Source organism: Mus pahari, chromosome 11 (assembly GCF_900095145.1).
Source record: "Mus pahari chromosome 11, PAHARI_EIJ_v1.1, whole genome shotgun sequence".
Taxonomy (NCBI): domain Eukaryota; kingdom Metazoa; phylum Chordata; class Mammalia; order Rodentia; family Muridae; genus Mus; species Mus pahari.
In genome coordinates this window covers 40,105,623-40,123,634 of record NC_034600.1, presented here as the reverse complement: position 1 = coordinate 40,123,634, position 18,012 = coordinate 40,105,623, and the positions used below count along the sequence as shown (strand labels likewise).

The following is an 18,012-nucleotide window of genomic DNA, read 5'->3' as shown; positions in this document are numbered from 1 at the left end:
TGTGTGTGTGTGTGTGTGTGTGCATGTGTGTGTGTGTGTGAGAGAGAGAGAGAGAGACAGACAGACAGACAGACAGACAGACAGACAGAGACAGAGAGACAGAGAGAGAGATCTGGACAGTCACACATATGTTCAGATTGTGGCTAGCCCTTTACATTTATCCTGCTGGATGAATGTGTCTCCGACCTGAGCTGCAGGATACCCCAGGAAAGCCATCCTAACATTGTGTCTGCTTTAACAGGTTCCACTCAACCTCCCGGCTGCACCGCTGTGCTTAAGTTTATTGTCGCGTGTTTTGCATTTCAATTTTGTGTATGTCTGAAAAATGTACCAAGATTTATGTCTGAATTATTTTATATTTTTAGTGTAAAACAGAAAGTGGAAATGAGAACTTAATAAACGCTTCATTAAACATGAGTTGTTTGAGATGGCTGTTCTAGTCTAGGTGCACGGTTATGTTCTTGGTGAAGGTTTACTATACACATGTGACAGCAATTTTAGGGTGGCATTGCTGCAGTCTAGAGTTTATTCAAATAACTTATGTATTGATAATAAGTTTCAGTCCTTGTTCTGTAAAAATTTAGAAAGTAGTCCCTTGGCATGGTATTAGCAAATGAGGACATTATATTTTTGTATAGCTGTAGAGAACAAAATCATTGTCTTGTTCCTATTTATCTTTTCCTAGAATTAGTTCTATGGCTATGGAACCCAAAGAGTAGCAATAATACATAAATATTGACCATTAGATCCACGAGGATGTTGGTATATCATTTAGTAAAGAGTGAGCCAAACCTCACTTCTGGGAATGAATAAAGTATGTATGTATGTATGTATGTATGTATGTATGCATGCATGCATGTATGTATATCCTGATGGCATGAAAGTGAGGTGGTAGAAATTAACAGTGGGTATTAGCTCAGGTTACCCACCTGGGGTCAAGCTTAGGACATGTTCTCCCTCAAATCCTTTCCTAAGGAAAATGAAAGGGCACATACCCTCCTCAAAGTGAGATGGTAATCTTAGAAATGTTCTCAAGGTGTTAGGAGTGCACATCAGGCGAATGCTGAGCCCGCTGGAGCAGCAGTTCTCAACCTGTGGGTCACGACCCCTCTGGCAACCCTCTCTTCAAGGATATTTCTTTTACAATTGACAACAGTAGCAAAGTTACAGTTATGAAGTTGCTTGGGATAGAATGGACATCTCTTCAGAGTCACAACCGTCATTGTGATTCCGACACACCGGCCAGATCGACTGTCACCAATTTAAATGCCACTACCTAGGTAGCGGTATCTGAGGGAAACTTAAAGAAAATGTGTTTCTCCCCAAAGCCCAAGAAGCTGCTGGGGTCAGGATGGCATGGTACAGCTGGCCAGGCTCTACCGAAATTGCCACTCGCAAGGAATGAATTCCTCAAAGCACACCCTTGGGGTGCAAATGCTTTTCGACCCCTTGACTAGTCGCAGCATCTTCAGGGGTGCAACTCAGTGTTAGGATGGGAACTGGGAATACAGATAAGAACAAAGTACAAGCCACGGGCAGTTCCTGGGGCAAGTACAAACTGAGATGATCCTGCGAGTGAGACCGGCAGAGGACCGGTCTTCCCAGGTGATTTCTACAGAAGGGGAAATCACTGCATTTGCCTTTTCCGCTTCGATATTTCAAACCTCAAGTGTCACTACAAAGTCATGACAGAAAATGAAGTAGACAAAGTATGATGTAGGGCACACAGCCGGACAAGGGAGGTGATTCAGAGGTGTCTAATGTGCTGTCCTGAGTGCAGGTCAAGTTGAGAAGATACTAAAGGTTCAGCCAAAAGAGGAGGGAGGGAGGGGCGCTTACTTGCTGGGTGCCCGGTCTTGCAAATTAGTTAATGCAGCAAAGTTGTTTCGTACGGTTCGCAGGCTGGCCAAGACCTATGTCAAAAAAAAAAAAAAAAAAAAAAGAGAGAGAAAAAAAAAAAAAAAAAAAAAAAGAGAGAGAGAGAGAGAGAGAGAGAGAGAGAGAGATTGCTTAGCAGTCTTGATGTGAGGCTGGTTGGGCGTAACTAAACATGTCTTTTAAAGAAAAACAATCATGGTGCTTGCAACTCAGTTTCATATACCATATATGGAGTCAGAACTTAGTAAAATTTTTAATTCTGGTTATGAAATCAGGGAGGTTAAACTCCCAGCATTTTGTAGAAACCCCTCTCACGGGTTTTGTTTCTGGTAACAGTAGCAGTATTAGTCCCCAGTCCTTTAGTCCTCAATACCCATGTTCCCAGCAATGCGCATGCAAAACGTGGTCTCATTTCATACAATTATGAAATACTATAATACAAAATACCATGAATCGGATTAGTGATTAAAAAATAAATAAAACTATTCTCTAAGTCCCTTTGGAAACTTCATCAAGATGATGATCCTATGATCCCGGGTCATCAGGCTAAGTAAGTCTTCAGTTGTTTGTCCATCTATGCTAGCTAGTTAGTCCACAGATATTTTTTTTTTGCCTCTGGGGAGATTGTGTGCATGTGGAATATAAGGAGTCCCCAGAAGGGCGCTGATCATAGAAAACATGAGTGCTGTGTACAAAAGGTACTATTCTGTATACTGTCCAGCATGATGAAAGTGTTCAGTAAAATGGCTTTGAAGAAACGAATATATGGAAGCAATAGATCTGTATGGATGTGACAGAAATTAGATGCTCCCACCTCTGATGGCTCCTTCTTTATTCTAACTCAAATCAGAAATAAAAGATGCCTAAGGGATGGGAGTAAGCCATGGAGACAAGTTACAGGAGCCTGCTGACCTTAGACCGTAGTGCTCCTAGAACAGCTTATTTTCTTCAGGGGTGGACTCTACCGTAAGATTAGATAGTCAATAAGACCTCAGTGCCTGTTAAAGAGTTCATATGTCATGAGTTAAGACTTCACATGTCTTGGTATAAGTCATGTGTTAGATACACACACTTGGTATGACACCTTCTGTGTAAAAGAGAGTGTTGTCTGCCCATTAGGGTTGCTTGGACAGTTAACAGAAAGAAACTACTACAGGTTAATGCTAATGACATTGCTTCAGCAAAAAGTATGTGGTGACCGTGTGTTTATTATGGAAACTTCCATTGAATTATCTGGCCCATGGGAAGTTTGCTTAATGTTTATCAGTGGCAATACACAGAATCCTCCGTTTTCTAATTGACCTAGGGGTTTGAGAACTGTGCCCTGAGTTTCTTCATCGGACAGTGATCCCAGACGAAAGCCACTCTGTGTCTCGGGCGTTTGTGTTTTGGAAGCTGACGGGAACTTGTGCAAGTAAAAAGGGAGCTGTTTATGCTCTGCAGCCGTGGTGACCTTCAGCAGTCCCCCTGAAGGAGTTCATGGAGCCTCCAAATAAGCCAGCCAGTCACTGGAAAACCTGGCTCATTATCACACACAACTCTGAAAGGTCACACCGCCTGTGACAGAATATCCAAATAGCTAGCTGCTGACGTCAGGCCATAGTGTCTTTCACGAGACATGAAATTCTGAATGATGGAGAAATAAAAAAATTAACGATCCAGTCGTGAAATCACGACAGCTTAATTTGTGTTCTAAGATGTGAAGAGCAAACATGTCAATAAAGTATTTAAATACAATTACTGCCTCAGCGGGCTACTTGCTATTCTAGATAAAGGTTTTTAACCTCAGAATTTGGAGATCTTTAATACAAAACAATTTTGTGATTACCCAACAGCATCTGGACATTGGGTAGTAGAAGTAGTAATTTAATATTTCATTTCCATAGGAAAAGTTTTTCAGGTAATTCATAGTTTATAATCATTTGAAAGAATAGCCCATTCAGGAAGAAATTAATTTATGAATGAAATCTTTTCTGTAGAGAGAGTTGTTTTTGCTTTGAGATGGGGCTGACTGTATGGCCCTGGCTGGCTTAGCATTCACTATATAGACTCTACTGGCCTCCAATTCAGAGATCTGCCTGTCCCACTCCTGGGTTGCTGGGACTAAAGGTGCTTACTACCATACCTAACCTGTAGGTCAGTTTTAAAACTTTGTTTTACTAGTAAGATAGTAAACTAAATTGGGGGGGAGGGGTAGTATGCACATTTTATATATTTTATACATTTATTTTAAATAATTTTCACTATCTTTTGGCTATTGAAGAATTTAAGCAACAACAAAAATGTTGTCAAGTACATTGTACTGTATTCCACCATAATCTGTATAAAATCAAATGATTGCTATTTCGGTGGACAGACAAACAGAATGAGACAGACACACAGATGGATCAGGGGAGGGGCATTTAAGCAGTATTTGAAGCACTGACACTAATCTGTTTCTTAACTTTGGTTTACTATTATTATTTCTGCTTTAGATATTCACTACATATATAGTATGCCACATTTCAAAATGAGACTGAGAAAAGCAACCTCCCCCAGGCTATGGCTGCCGGCCTTTGGCCTGCTGACTTTTAGCCTATAGTTTTGCATACGCAGTTGTGTATTCTGTTGTAGTAAATGACACTGAAGACACATGGATGTGAATACTAGAACACTGTTTTGGTTTATGGCAGGACAAAGATGGTTTTCTACTTAAATGTGAGCAGTATCTTCTACTCTGTAAGCTATGATCCTGGCGGAAGCGTAAATAGACGTTTCCCAGAAGAGCCTATCACACATGATGTTTCCCTGAGCCTGGGTGATTAAGTGACATTCTTCATAAAAATGTCCCTCAGGACACTGGAGGGAAGCAAGCCTTGAGAAAGGAAGAAGAAAAAGAGAAAAGGGGTTTATCAGAGCCCCTGGGTGAAAGGTCAAGTTCCTAGATTCTCTTGTGTCCCAGGGCAGCTCTCTGCCATAGAGACACAAGCCAGCATTCGAAGCTACAGCCAGGCTCTGCAGTGCCTAGAATTCTCTTGCCTCTTTAAAGCTTATTATCAAAGGATCCCTACATTTTCTTCCAGACGGCTTAGGCTTAACAATTAAAGTCATTGCTTTCTCTTCAGCCACCTCCACTGAGTGTGTAATTGCTTAAGGTAACAAACAAACAAAGGAATGATGAAAAAAAAAATCTAAATCTTGACAAAGAGCAGTGCTAACACTCCAGGAAAATATTGTTTACGGACTAGGCCACAGCATGGGAATATACACACACACACAATTCTCAGGTCCTTCAGGGTGCTTTCAAACATTTCCTAGCCAATAGGATTCACTGATGTTGGCAGAAAAAAAACATGCTGGCTTCATTAAAAAGTTAAAGAGAATGAATAAAATGTTTGGGGGGATTTTTTTTTTTTCCAGGCCACGCACAGCAGATGCCACTGGGTGGCAGTACAGCACAGGCTGTGACAGGGGGAGAGGCGGAGAAGGTTTGTCCTTGTGAGGTCAAAGAATCTTAGGAGTTCAGGAAAAAAAAAATTAGTGGAGAATTATTTACAGGATAAAAAAAAAAAAAAAAAAAAAGGTTGCCTCTGTTGAAAATCAAACCTCTTTCCAAGTTATAGTTTTATTAAAATGCATGAAATGATTGCTTCTCTATGTCAGAAAGTTCTGGGTGATATCATAATGACTTGGCCTGGTAAGAATGGTTGCTAGCTGTAGTTCATCCTGCTGACACACAAGTTGTGTATTTGTTGTTGATTTGTATCTTTGTTTTATAAAAGTGGAATGGATAGCAAATGAAAGACAATGAACTTTCCCCATTGCCCCATGTAATCAATGAACTTGGCCACAAGATCACTGTTATTGAGGTGGAACAGGAAGGGATATACAGGAGTGTAAAAATATATTGTTGATGGCCTCTCCCTAAGGGAACACTAATTCTCTGTTGTGTTAACAAGAACCACTGTATTTCCCCGGAAACTAAGTGTCATAGTTAGTTTGGAACAAGCAAGATAACACAATTGTCCTTGTTTTCAGAGCAGACATCTCCTGCATCCAAAGGGGACAAGGATGTTGGTTTGTAGGGTTTGAATGCTTTTTACCAGGTTTAGGTTTTAGGAGGCAGTCAAAACCAGTGGGACAGCGAAAAATAAGCAGCTGACTGCAGAGCTGGCTCCCCTGCACAGCTGGAACTCATTTCTGTTCATCAGCCCTAAGGACTCTGGCTAAATTGTTGCTATGTTCAAAGGGAAGAGATGAACAGTGGACATGAGGGACAGCTAAGGGGGATGCCTTCATGCCTAAGAACACACGGAAAGACTTGGGCACAGAGCAGAATCGTTCTAAGGTAAAACGTACAAACTAATAAAAGCTGGAACATTTTTTCCCCCCTGTGGACCAGGAAATTTTATAAAAGTTCAGAAAGTTCAAAACTTAAGAGTAAAAAAAAAAGAGTTTAGATGTTAGCTAGTACCTAAATCTGGTTATGATTTGGACATTTGAATAACAGACAGATTCTTCAGGCTCTGCTCTGATCAGTAGACCTACCCAAGATGTTCAATAACAGATGGGTTCTGCAGGCTCTGTTCTAATAAGTAAACCTACCCAAGGTGTTCAAGGTCCCATTTTGATCCACAAAACATTTGGTCCTTAAGCATTCTGTACACATTCCAAAACCCTTTAGGTCATTTTATCACCTCACATCTATGCCATGGAGTTGAAATACTTTCTTCTCTTATGCATGAAGAACACAAACGTGTTGCTCAGTTAAATCTTTATACAAACAACACATGTGAAAAAGGAGTAAATAAAGTATCAGGTTGAACGGCATTATTGAATTTCAAACCCAGATCATGTACTAATTATACTAGATGTAATTTAATCCATGATATAGTCTTCTTCTGGTGCTAATTCCAGTTTAGGGAAATAGGGACCTGCTGCATACATATTATCTCCCTTAGATAACTTGTTACTTGAAGTACAGACACTCCTCCGTCCTAACAGCCTTACAAAAAGCACATCTGTAGGGCTAAGGTTACATTTTCCAGCACTTCCTTTTAATTACTTGAATGAACCAAACAATTTGCATCCACACAGGCATATGTAATAAAGTTCTATTGAGAATCAGAATAACATGTGCACATCAACTGTGCAAATCTTTGAGAAGCCTGCACGCTCCAAGGCCGACTTACCTGAGCAAATGGGGTCACAATCAAGTCATCTCCATGTCTGCAAGACAAACCAGAGGCAGTGTTAGAAGGCTCCCATAGTTCTCTGACCACTTTTGATCAAAATTAAATGGTACATTCCATGGCAAGCAAATCCCATTGGGAATTACAGTAATTCCATCTTTATCTTCAGTACATGTCCTCCCCAGCCTCTGGGTTGAAAACATGTCTTCCCAGATGTTAACCATTGTCCATCTCCCTTGGATAAAAGAGGGTCTCCTTGGTTACCAACCATTGTTAACATTGCTTTTTAGGCTCTAAGTAGAAAAGGGTCTGCACCTTCCTCTTGACTTCCCATTGCAGATGTTAGCCAGGAATGCCGTGCAAAGAACCAGCTACAGAACAGGCTTCTGGGAGAGAGAATCCCGGGCCATCCAACATTTGTAGGTGATGAGCATCAAGTGATCTGTATAGTCATGTATAAGCCTTGGATAGGCCAGGAGTCAAACATAACACGGGAGTGCATCATCCACTAATAAAAAACCCTACGAAACTTTCCAACGGACTCGTGTTCCTGCCACTGTACTTACAGGGGAATGTTACCCCGTGGGTGCTGTTGCTAGGGTAACGTCAGCTCCAGTAGACTAGGGATCCAAGAGCAAGGTGTCAGTGTGACATGTCTTGGAGAAGCAGGGAAATCCAAGAAGTCACGCAGCATTCTTCTTGGAAGAAGATGGGAAGCTCGGACCTGGGACTCTTTGCAATATTTCCCAGCGCCAGTAAATTGAAGGAAGGGTGTCTTAAATCTCAGTGGTTATTTCTTAATCTAGCCAGTCACAACCCATTTTATTTATTTCAATCATTTCATTTCATTTTTACTAATCTTGAAAGAGAAAGAGTTTTTGCTTGGTATACCAGGCTGATGTTGAACCTGTAATGTTTTCACCTTTGAGACCGTGAGTGCTGGGATTTCTAAGGAGCACTGCCACACCCACTTCAGAAAAGATTTTTATTTTTTTAATTAAATGAATGCAGTTATTTTACGCATACGTTTCCTCGACATAACCTTCACTGAGCAGAGTTCATTTGAACTGTCAGCTTATTCTTGAGCAAATGAAAAGGATTCACATCCCCAAACCGCCCCCTATAAAGCTTGTGGTACAAGGAGCAGAGAGATGATATTTACAATGGGCTAATGATGGTGACCACCTCTGTGGCAAGCACTTTGGTACCTGGGGAATAACTACAGAAAGAAACGGATGCAGAAACTCCCAGAGCGGACAGAGTAAGCCACTGCAGGTCGGTGTGGAAGTTAGTGTGACACAATCGTCTTCCAATGTGGAAGGAGGTGCCCTATGTCTGTTGCCCTATCCTGGTCACCAGAGTGAAGTAAAAGCCATGCCTGTGGCCACAGGGAGTCCCACCTCTCAATCTCAAAAGAGAAGGACCTGCTGGATCCTGGGCCAGTTCTATGGGCATCTGCAGGACAGGCTCAGTGGCGTGTGTTGACAAGGAAAATAACTGTTCTCATCCCCCACACCTGGTCACCTTACCCTCACTTCTGTGGTCCTTGCTGCACGATTTTCCACTCTCACTATTTCTGAACTAACTAAAGAGCCTGAGATATAGACAAGAGACTAAGCGACTCAAAAAGCAAACCTTCTTACACACAGCACTTAAATACAGAGAAGGGCCATGTAAAAGACGGCGTTCAGCCAGATTCAGCTCCTGCAAATAAGATTCTCTCAGTAACTGTTTCAAGACTCGGAATGGAGAGACACTGGCCCTTGTTAGTTTCAGTGATGGGAGACTTTATGATGTTTCTTTTCCTTTTGTTTTCCTTCCTTCCTCCTTGCTCTCCCTCCCTCCTTTTTTTCTTTCTATCTTTCTTATAAACACAGCATGCAATGCTGGCTGGGCTGGAACTTGCTATGTAGCTCAGGCTAGCCTTGAACTCACAGAGATCCACCTGCCTCTGCCTACTGGATATTAGGATAAAAGCCATGCCTCACCAAGCCCAGATACTGTTAATTTTTGAAGTAAGAGTTCAAACCTGATGGTGCATATCTATAATCCCTGCTACTCAGGAAGCTGAGGCAGAAGGAACCAAGACTCAGTGCCTGGTTGCAACTACAGAGTGAGTTCAAGGACATCCTCGGTAACTTAGCAAGATCCTGCCTCAAAACAAATGTATTTAAAGGTCTGAGATATTCTTCAATAGCTTACATGAAGTCCTATGCTCCATCTATAGTACCAAATATGTACGTATACCACACACACACACACACACACACACACACACACACACACACACATGCACACATGCACAAATAAATTAATACCCACAAATTTCACTAGAATACTTTTATCAATGGCATATAAGATTAAATCATGATAATGATTGTAAATAGTCATCATCAATATGTACCAATAATTAATATTTATTAAATGACTCACTGTGCAAAGAATTTCAGAGTGAGTATCTCCTAGTTAATATCTATTTTGATTGAGGAAAGGGAGTCACAAGAAACACAAAATCCTATGTCTGTAAATAAATTTGTAGAGGATTCCAATTCAAGTCCTATGAGTTCAGGGCTCTGCCCTTCCACATACGTGATTCTCCATCCACCATGCACTGAGAGATGCCCAGAGCACACCAGAAAGCAGCCCTCACTCCGCGGTATCGCTCTCAGTGCATGGAGGTCCCACTCAACTGATGCTCAGACACTAATACAGAGTAATAAAATCAAACTAAACAACAAAATACAGCAAGTAAGCACCATTCCCGGCAGTGACTCCAAAGCAGCTCAGCTGTCCTGATGACTTTCACGCCACACAATCTTAAACTAAATAACAGAGAATGTAGTAAAAGAGCATGCGTGTACTTTTTGATCTAGAAATAGAGTTCTGAGCAATAGTTAACTAACATGCTTACCAACAAAGCACAAGAGGATGGCATTCAATAGATATTTATATATTGGTATCTATAAGTTAACATGTATGTAATATAGATAGATATATTATGTGTAAAGAGAATCTTCAGGCTCTTGTTTTCTTACTATAAACATTTATTTTTCTGCTAAGTTTCAAAAAAGGAAAAATGACCTGGGAGTCGGGGGCGGGGGGAGGGCAGAATCCCATCTGTCACTGGACACTGACATTCAGAAAATTGGCCTATTCAACCTATTCTACTCTACAAGGACACTAGCCCTGTAAGTATTACATATGAGTGCATATAATTAAAGAATATCATGTAAGAGCTGATAATACAGCTCAACAATACAGCAGTTGTTTAGCGTGTGAGAGACCCTGGGTTCCACCCCAGCACTCCCCTACTCCACGATATCTTTATATCCATATATTTTTATCATCTAATTTCAGAAAATGTGACTCTACTAGATACTTGGTATTCTATAATTTAAAACATATCTTTATTTCTTGTTAGCTGTTTAATAATTAGTAAGCAACACAACCGTAAGGATTCAAATAACTACATTGGAAAGAAGCTGGCGCACATCCTCAGGTAAAATGTACCAAGAACCAATGGCTGCCTGAGGAGAGGCTTGATAGTTCTTATCACTGGAGAAATGCAAATGTAAACCAAGATAGCAGCTCTCACATCTTACTGATTTTATTTTCAGGGCGAAAGATCACGTCTCCATATCAGAGGCAGTACAATGGGCTCATGAAAAGGCAGAAGGTGAACCGTGTCTCAAGGAAAGATCAAAACTGACAATGAGGGCTGGTGAGATGGCTCAGCGGGTAAGAGCACCCGACTGCTCTTCTAAAGGTGCAGAGTTCAATTCCCAGCAACCACATGGTGGCTCACAACCATCCTTAACAAGATCTGACTCCCTCTTTGGGAGTGTCTGAAGAAGCTACAGTGTACTTACATATAATAAATAAATAAATAAAAAAGTGACAATGAAGCAGAGGTGCGAGGAACTCTGTGCACTGTTCCTGGGATTAGAGGTGGGTACAGCCTCAGAGCGAAGAGTATGGGGTTCATCCAAAGTCGAAAGTACTGTTCCTAAACACCCACCATCCATTTCCGGGTGTATAGACAATAAAAAATGGAAACAGTGTGTCACATAGATATCCACATTAGTCCCCACACAGACTCATCTTAAGTGTCTATCAGTAGGTGGAAATATGCCTACCTCATAGGATACTACTCAGGTTAAAATAGAAAATCATTTGTTGTAAGAGGTATGAACCTGAGGTAAGTTATGCTTAGTGTAACAAGGCAGACAAATACTGTATGATATCACATGCATGGGGACCCTAAAAACAAAACAAAACAAAACCCTGAACTTACAGGAAGAGAGTCTGAAGTGCTGGTTACAGGGGCCAGGAAATGGGATTGGGCTCTAAGAAGCCTTATGGGGAATAAGTTCATGAAATTTACAGCACAGATTGTTGACTAAAGCAAGCAATATGCACAGTCCACTTGAAAATCACTAACAAGGTGATTTTATATTTCCTCATCACAAAAGCAGTAACTAGACAATGTGATAGATACATGAATGAAAATACTCTAATGTTTAGATTCATATTAAAACTATTACTGCCTATCTTAAACACAGACAACGTCTAATTTGCAGCCTGAAAAATACATTTCAGAACGAATGAAGAGCCTGACCTTTGAATCAGCCCAACCACACCAAACCTTAAGACCAGGTACAAGGGCACATGTCTAGTACTCGGAAAGCAGAGGCAGGGGGATCAGGAGTGCACTATACAGTACTCAAAGCCAGCCTGGGTGACATGAGACCAGTTTCAGAAACAACAAATAAAGCTAGGGAGATGGATCAACCAGCAAAGCTTGCTTTACAAAGCTGAGGGCTTCAATTTGATTCCTAGAATTCACATTAAAAAAAAAAAAATCCAGGCGTGGTAGTACATTCTTGTAATCACAGCATTGGAAAAGATGGGGCCCTAGAGCTCCCTGTGAGGCCATCTACCTTACTGTATTTGGTGAGTTCCAGACCAGTGAAGAGCTCTGTCTTGAAACAAAATGTATATGATGCCTATGGAAGAGTAGCTAAGGTTGTCCTTCGATCTCCACGTGTGTGTATTTCATGTCCACATACATGTACCTGCACACACATGAACATACATGCATACATACACGCATGCACATGTGCGCGCGCACACACACACACACACACACACACACACACACACACCTCAAAAATCAATAAGTAAGCACCTAGACTCCAAAGCATAAATCCTTAGTTTGAGCTTTACATATGTTTGGATCTTCATTAAGAATGTACATTGAAGGCTGGAGAGACAGGCTCAGTGGTTAAGAGCACTGACTGCTCTTCCAGAGGTCCTGAGTTCAAATCCCAGCAACCACATGGTGGCTCACCACCATCTGTTTTAGGATCTGCTGCCCTCTTCTGGTATGTGTGAAGACATCAACAGCATACTCATATTAAATAAATCATTCAAAAAAATAATCTGCATTGATGATAAGGCATAAAACTGAGGATTTATTACACAGTATATATAAGCAAACACTCTGTGGTCTAACATCAAATGTATGCTGTAAAGATAGAAATTTTAGTTTCATGAAGGAAAATACACAATATCAAATTAAGCTCTATGCCAGTGCAAAAATAATCCACTCTCACATTTACGGACAGAAGTTTCAAGCTTCAAAGGAACTTAGTGAATGTTTGCAGACAGGAACACAAAGCACACCGTACTACTTTGCTTAATAAAGACTGATGAGGCAGAGGAAAACTTCCAGGGGTGCTGATGTCACAGTTGGCCACAGGGGGCTGTGAGTCCTAGGCTGAGTTTGATGTTCCGGACAAGAGGCAAAGGGCTGAGTACCCAGAGGGAAAGAGGCTACACAAGTGCCCTCACTCTGTGTTCTAGGAACAGGCTCTTCTTTCACAGTGTACGTTATTTGACAGGTCTTCCGTTTACTCTTAACGTCATTGGCCCTGTTCTCTTGGGTTTTCTCCAGAATGCTCGTCTGTGTGGGAGATTTACGGCTAATGAGGGGAGGGCAATCTCCTTAAAGGTCTGCCTTCAGTGGAATGGGGCCCGTTAGGTCCAAAGGAAAGGCTTAACCAAATAGAGAAGACTTTTTTTTTTTTTTTTTAATCTAAGTCTGCTATGTGCCCAGAGTGAAGGAGGGACAGGATCTAATTCTTAAGACTCTGCATGAATGGATACTCTCACATTACCACTCCAAGACAAGGAACTGGGATCTGAGAACCTGGGTTCAGAGTCAGTTACACCCTTGGCAAATGGCAGAGATCATTAGTTTCCTGAAGCTAGCCTGGAACCTAGAATTTGTCAGGCAGAGTAGGTTCATTCGTCCCTGTCAAAGTGGCAGTAAATATAGACTGTGGAGAAGTGCTGAAAAGTCTCATGCTCCTTTGGTTAACTCATCTTTTTCCTGAGCTTATGCTTTTGTGTGTGTTGTAAGGAAGAGAGAGAGAGAGAGAGAGAGAGAGAGAGACTCTCATATCATTAAAAATTAAGCTGACTATATATTTTAGGGAGAATTGCCTTGTTAATATCATTTCCACGGCAAAATAAGCAGTCAGAGACCGACGTTGGTCTCTATGGTGCTTTTTTGACATTGTAATGGGCCTTGAAATCCCAAGACATGGAGATGTACTATGTAGCTGAATAGGGACATAGGCTTAAAAAACAAGCAAGCAAACAGGCAAACAGGCAGACAAGCAAACAAACAAACAAAAAAATCCACTGTGCTATTTTGACCATATTGTTTCCTGCTTGCTCAAATGAATTTGGACTACCATAAGCTCCTCAGAAGTCAATACCAGAATCTCCAGAATAAGGCTGCCCAATGGAAATACTCTCTCCCCCTCCCCCTCCCCCTCCTGTTTCCCCCTCCTCTGTGTGTGTGTGTGTGTGTGTGTGTGTGTGTGTGTGTGTGTGTGTGTGAATATGGTATCCACTATCCACAGGCAAACGAAACACAAGGCAGGCAGACACCACAGGCTTTGGTGGTTATATTGAACTCTGAAAGCCTGCAAGTACCAAGCAGGAACAAGCTGAGAAGGACTTGGTCCACAGGACACCCTGCATTTGTATTTACCTCTTGTAATGTATTTTCAGGGGGTTGACTTGTTATTCCTCCGTTTCTACTTCTTAGTCTCTGCTTCGAAGGAGAGGGTTGCTGCGAAGACTGATGTGTGTTTAGTCCCCGCCTTTACAGTAGTTTTGGAGACAGAAACCTCCTTTGGGACCCAAGGTTGGGAAAACCCCACTAGTCTCACAGTGACTAAGGGAAAGCTGACACAGGGTCTCGGAGACAACCCAGTAGGGAATAGGGATCCACGGAGAAGCCTCTTTACCAAGCCCGAAGCAAAGCATTCAACACACCAGAAGTCTGCAAGCAAAGCTTAGGGTCTGTTCCCTCGACTTGGATTTTTCTGAGGCAAAAATTATCCTTGCAATGAGGCCTTTGTTCCCTGCTCATCTATGATAGAGTATCTCTCTACATGTTTCCTACTGCAGGGAGCTAGAAGGACTTAGTGACACCCCTCTTGGTAAAGCTTACCTCCGGGAGCACACCATATAAACACTGTCATATCTGAAGCTGTGTGTCTCCTTATATGGCTCAGAGAATGATACGGGGAGAGACTGAGAACAGCTTGCAGAGGAGCCAAGACTGACAAGCAAAATACATATTTCAAGTGACTGATATGTAACGGAGCAGGTATTTATGCTGGTGTCTCAATATCAGCTACCCCGCTCCTTTCCTGTCTAGGATTAAAAAAAAAAAAAAAAAAAAAAAGATGAACGTGATTTTTTTTTTGTCTTGTTTTCATGGATCTGTGTTGCCTTCAAAATGACACCCTAAATGTCATAGCTGCTATTCACACTGCTCAGCGAGTTAACAGAGTTAGAGCCTCATTCAAGCGCGCCCGCCCGGCCAGTTTTACGGGGTCCTTCCCTCAGAATGTGCTGAGAAGCACCCACCAGGGGGCTCCTAGAAAAACCAACTCCTCTCCTTCTCCAAACCTGCCACCGTCTACCTCTTCCTAACCACCGGGCACCAAAATGTACCATTCGGAAGGTTTCCACCTTGTGATACACTGGAGCAGGGTTCTCATCTCTGTCCTCTTCGATGCCTAGAGGAGAGTGAGTGAGGCTTGGAGAACAAAGTGAGTGCCACCAGCCCCAGGTCCACAGCTTGTTCAAACCGCACGCATGCGCATGCACGCACGCTCGCATGCACGCACTTTGCAAGTTGAAGGGGGCAGGGAAAGGCCATTGTTTTGGCTCTAGTTCTTCTCTGTAGGGCCGAGGTAAACGGAAGCACCATCCAGACTAATGGGTCGGTTTTTCCCCTTGGAGATGGTGTATAGATTTCCCTGTCATTAGTTAGTTGATAATTCACATATTGCTCTCAGAGATCCCAGTCCTTTAAGAGGACGCTGATAAGTGAGCCAGATCTTCCTTAACCAAGACAATCCTAGCTGGCTTTCTAGCAGGAGTCTGATGGCTTCTAGGGGTGTCAGATAATCATTTTCATTATTAAACCGCTTTTACTCCACATTTAAAGAAAAGCAGGTGTTACGTCTCATAAACAGTGAGATAGTAGTAGTATTAGTCAATCAAGTGCTTAATTTTTTTTTCAAAGACTGATTTAATGCCCAGTACCGTATGGCTTTTATTTTATTTTATTTTACGTATAAAAATAGTTTATTACTACACCACACTATTTCCTTTAGATTTCTGTAACCTAGGAAATCTTAGGTGACTGTTTTTCTCAGTTATATTTTTTTACCATTACATTAAGGAACATAGTGTGTATGAAGATCAAAATAAAGAGAGTTGGTTCAGTGGATACAACCACTTTCTGGGCAAAACCGGGCCTGCATTTGGATCCCAGCACTCACATTTAAATAAAGCTAGGTACAGCTAATTGCCTGCCTGCAAGCCCAGCACTGTGGAGAATGGAGGTTCCTTAAGGTTGCTAGCCAACAGACTAGCTTCTATTGCAGGGAAAGACACTGTCAAAGGAAATAATACAGAGAGTGGTGGACCAGATATTGCCTGGTCTCTGCCAATGCACATAGGACCTGTACATATATGTGCATATATATCACACCCACACATAAGCTCACACATTCATACAAACCTGCAAAATAAAGACACTCGTAATCTGGCATGGCAGTAATCCCAGAACTGGGAAGGCTAAGTTAGGATGATGGCTGTGAATTCAAGGCCAGCCTGGGCTACACAGATCAATCAATCAATCAATAGATAAGGGGAGGGGGGGAGAAAGAAACTTGTATGTTAAATGTTAAAACAAATCCCCCTGGGGATAGGTTAGAAACACATAGAAATGAGACATTTGTAAGATAGTTTGTCCAAATCCACTTTTCTCTCTGACTTAAGACAAATATTTCTCTTCTTATATCTTCTAAGGTTTTGGGAAATGACTTTACTTTGTCAAGGAAAGCTGGGATAGTACACATGCCTCAAACACTTTGTTAATTTGAAAACTTGCAGCGCAATGCCATCAAACCAGTCGTCATGACAGCATCTCACTGTATTAATGCCTTCTCCTTGACTTTTATTCTGACCATGTTAAAGGCAATTAAAACATTGGGTTTGTAATTAAATTAAAAATATAAAATATATGTTAGCTAATATATCAAATTGCTTAGTTTGGAGACTAAAAGGTCAAGCTTAGTTTGCATTTTGCCATCACTCATTTTTATGAGTCTGTAATAGAATAGCTCAGTTATTGAAAAAAAAGTAGGAAAAAAAAAAGGCTTACAAGAGAGAAAGAAATAAAGTATAAAAAACTTTAGCTTGGTAGCCAATGTCCTTTGCATACTATGCCGTTGGGCTTCTTGAAATCGTAAACATCAGTGTCAATCTGCACTAACATTGCACAGTAACAATAATACCAGTGGCCAGCTACAGACACAGAAGTCAGACTGTGTGACTTTGGGTGACCATTAAAGATATGGGAAACCTGGTGTCCTCACAGAATCAGGAACAGGCACATTGTTTATTCCTGATGATGGTGCTGATCCTGTTGTCTCTGCTCCCCTCCCCCACCCAGTAAGCTGCATCTCACATGGTTGGTCTTGCTTCACTCTTCAGGATATAAATAAAATAAATACATTTACATAGAGCTTTTCAAACTTAGTTCATGGTGCTTCTGATGTCGCAATTTTATTTACAAGACTCCCTTTGTCCAAAGAAATCACCAGTGGTTCCAATTAATAAGTAGTTAGGTCCAAACAATTTCATAAGGTTTCCCCCTAACAACACAGTACCCATTTAGCACTGTATGACTTCCTACTGTGAAAAGAGACTTTTCTTTAGCAATGGCTTTTTATCCATCCACCACTGAAAACCCAGTTTTATAAAGACATGATGACTTGAAGGGCTGCTATGATCTAAAGATGAAAGCAGAAAAAAATATAAAGCTACTAGTGTTAGAGGTGACTGACAAATATTTTGTTTTCCTTGAGAAGTTAAAGCATTCCTCCCACCTGTGTGAGGCATCACTGCCTCTGGTACCATTAACCTAACATCCTCAGCTGGGAGAGGTCTGGAATCGGGGAAGGATGGTTAGACTTTGATAACGTCCTACTTAAGTTGATGAAAGATGGATCTCAACTGACAAATCAGATGACTTTAAAAAAATTTAGGAGTATATTTGATACTAATCTGTTGTTAAGTTCACTATATCTGGAATCAAAAAACCCAAGCAGGTCAGCCCATGTGAAGGACTTTCTTGCTTGGATCATTGGTGGTAGAATGAAACACTATAAACCTGTGAGAGGTTTTTTGTTTGTTTTTGGTTTTTGTTTTGCTTTTTTTTTTTTTTTACATTCTTGTTGCAGTGTTCATATCCCCTGCTGCTGAGACATTCATTCATTCACAGGTATGAGGAACTCTCACCTCTTCTGGATTCTATCATTCATTCACAGGTATGAGGAACTCTCACCTCTTCTGGATTCTATCA

At 41.3% G+C, this 18,012-nt stretch overlaps 1 protein-coding gene across 10 annotated transcripts in view; it reads right to left on the bottom strand.

Moving 5' to 3' along the window:
• The window catches only part of Pde4d (phosphodiesterase 4D), a 1,422,283-nt gene that overhangs the window by 170,853 nt on the left and 1,233,418 nt on the right, over positions 1 to 18,012 (bottom strand). For all 10 annotated transcript variants that reach the window (XM_029543935.1, XM_021208481.2, XM_029543934.1 and 7 more), the window contains 2 exons: positions 7,050 to 7,086; positions 1,840 to 1,913 (listed from right to left, as the gene is read on the bottom strand). In XM_029543935.1, coding sequence (XP_029399795.1) covers positions 1,840 to 1,913; positions 7,050 to 7,086 — 111 coding nt within the window. The remainder of the gene's footprint in view (positions 1 to 1,839; positions 1,914 to 7,049; positions 7,087 to 18,012) is intronic.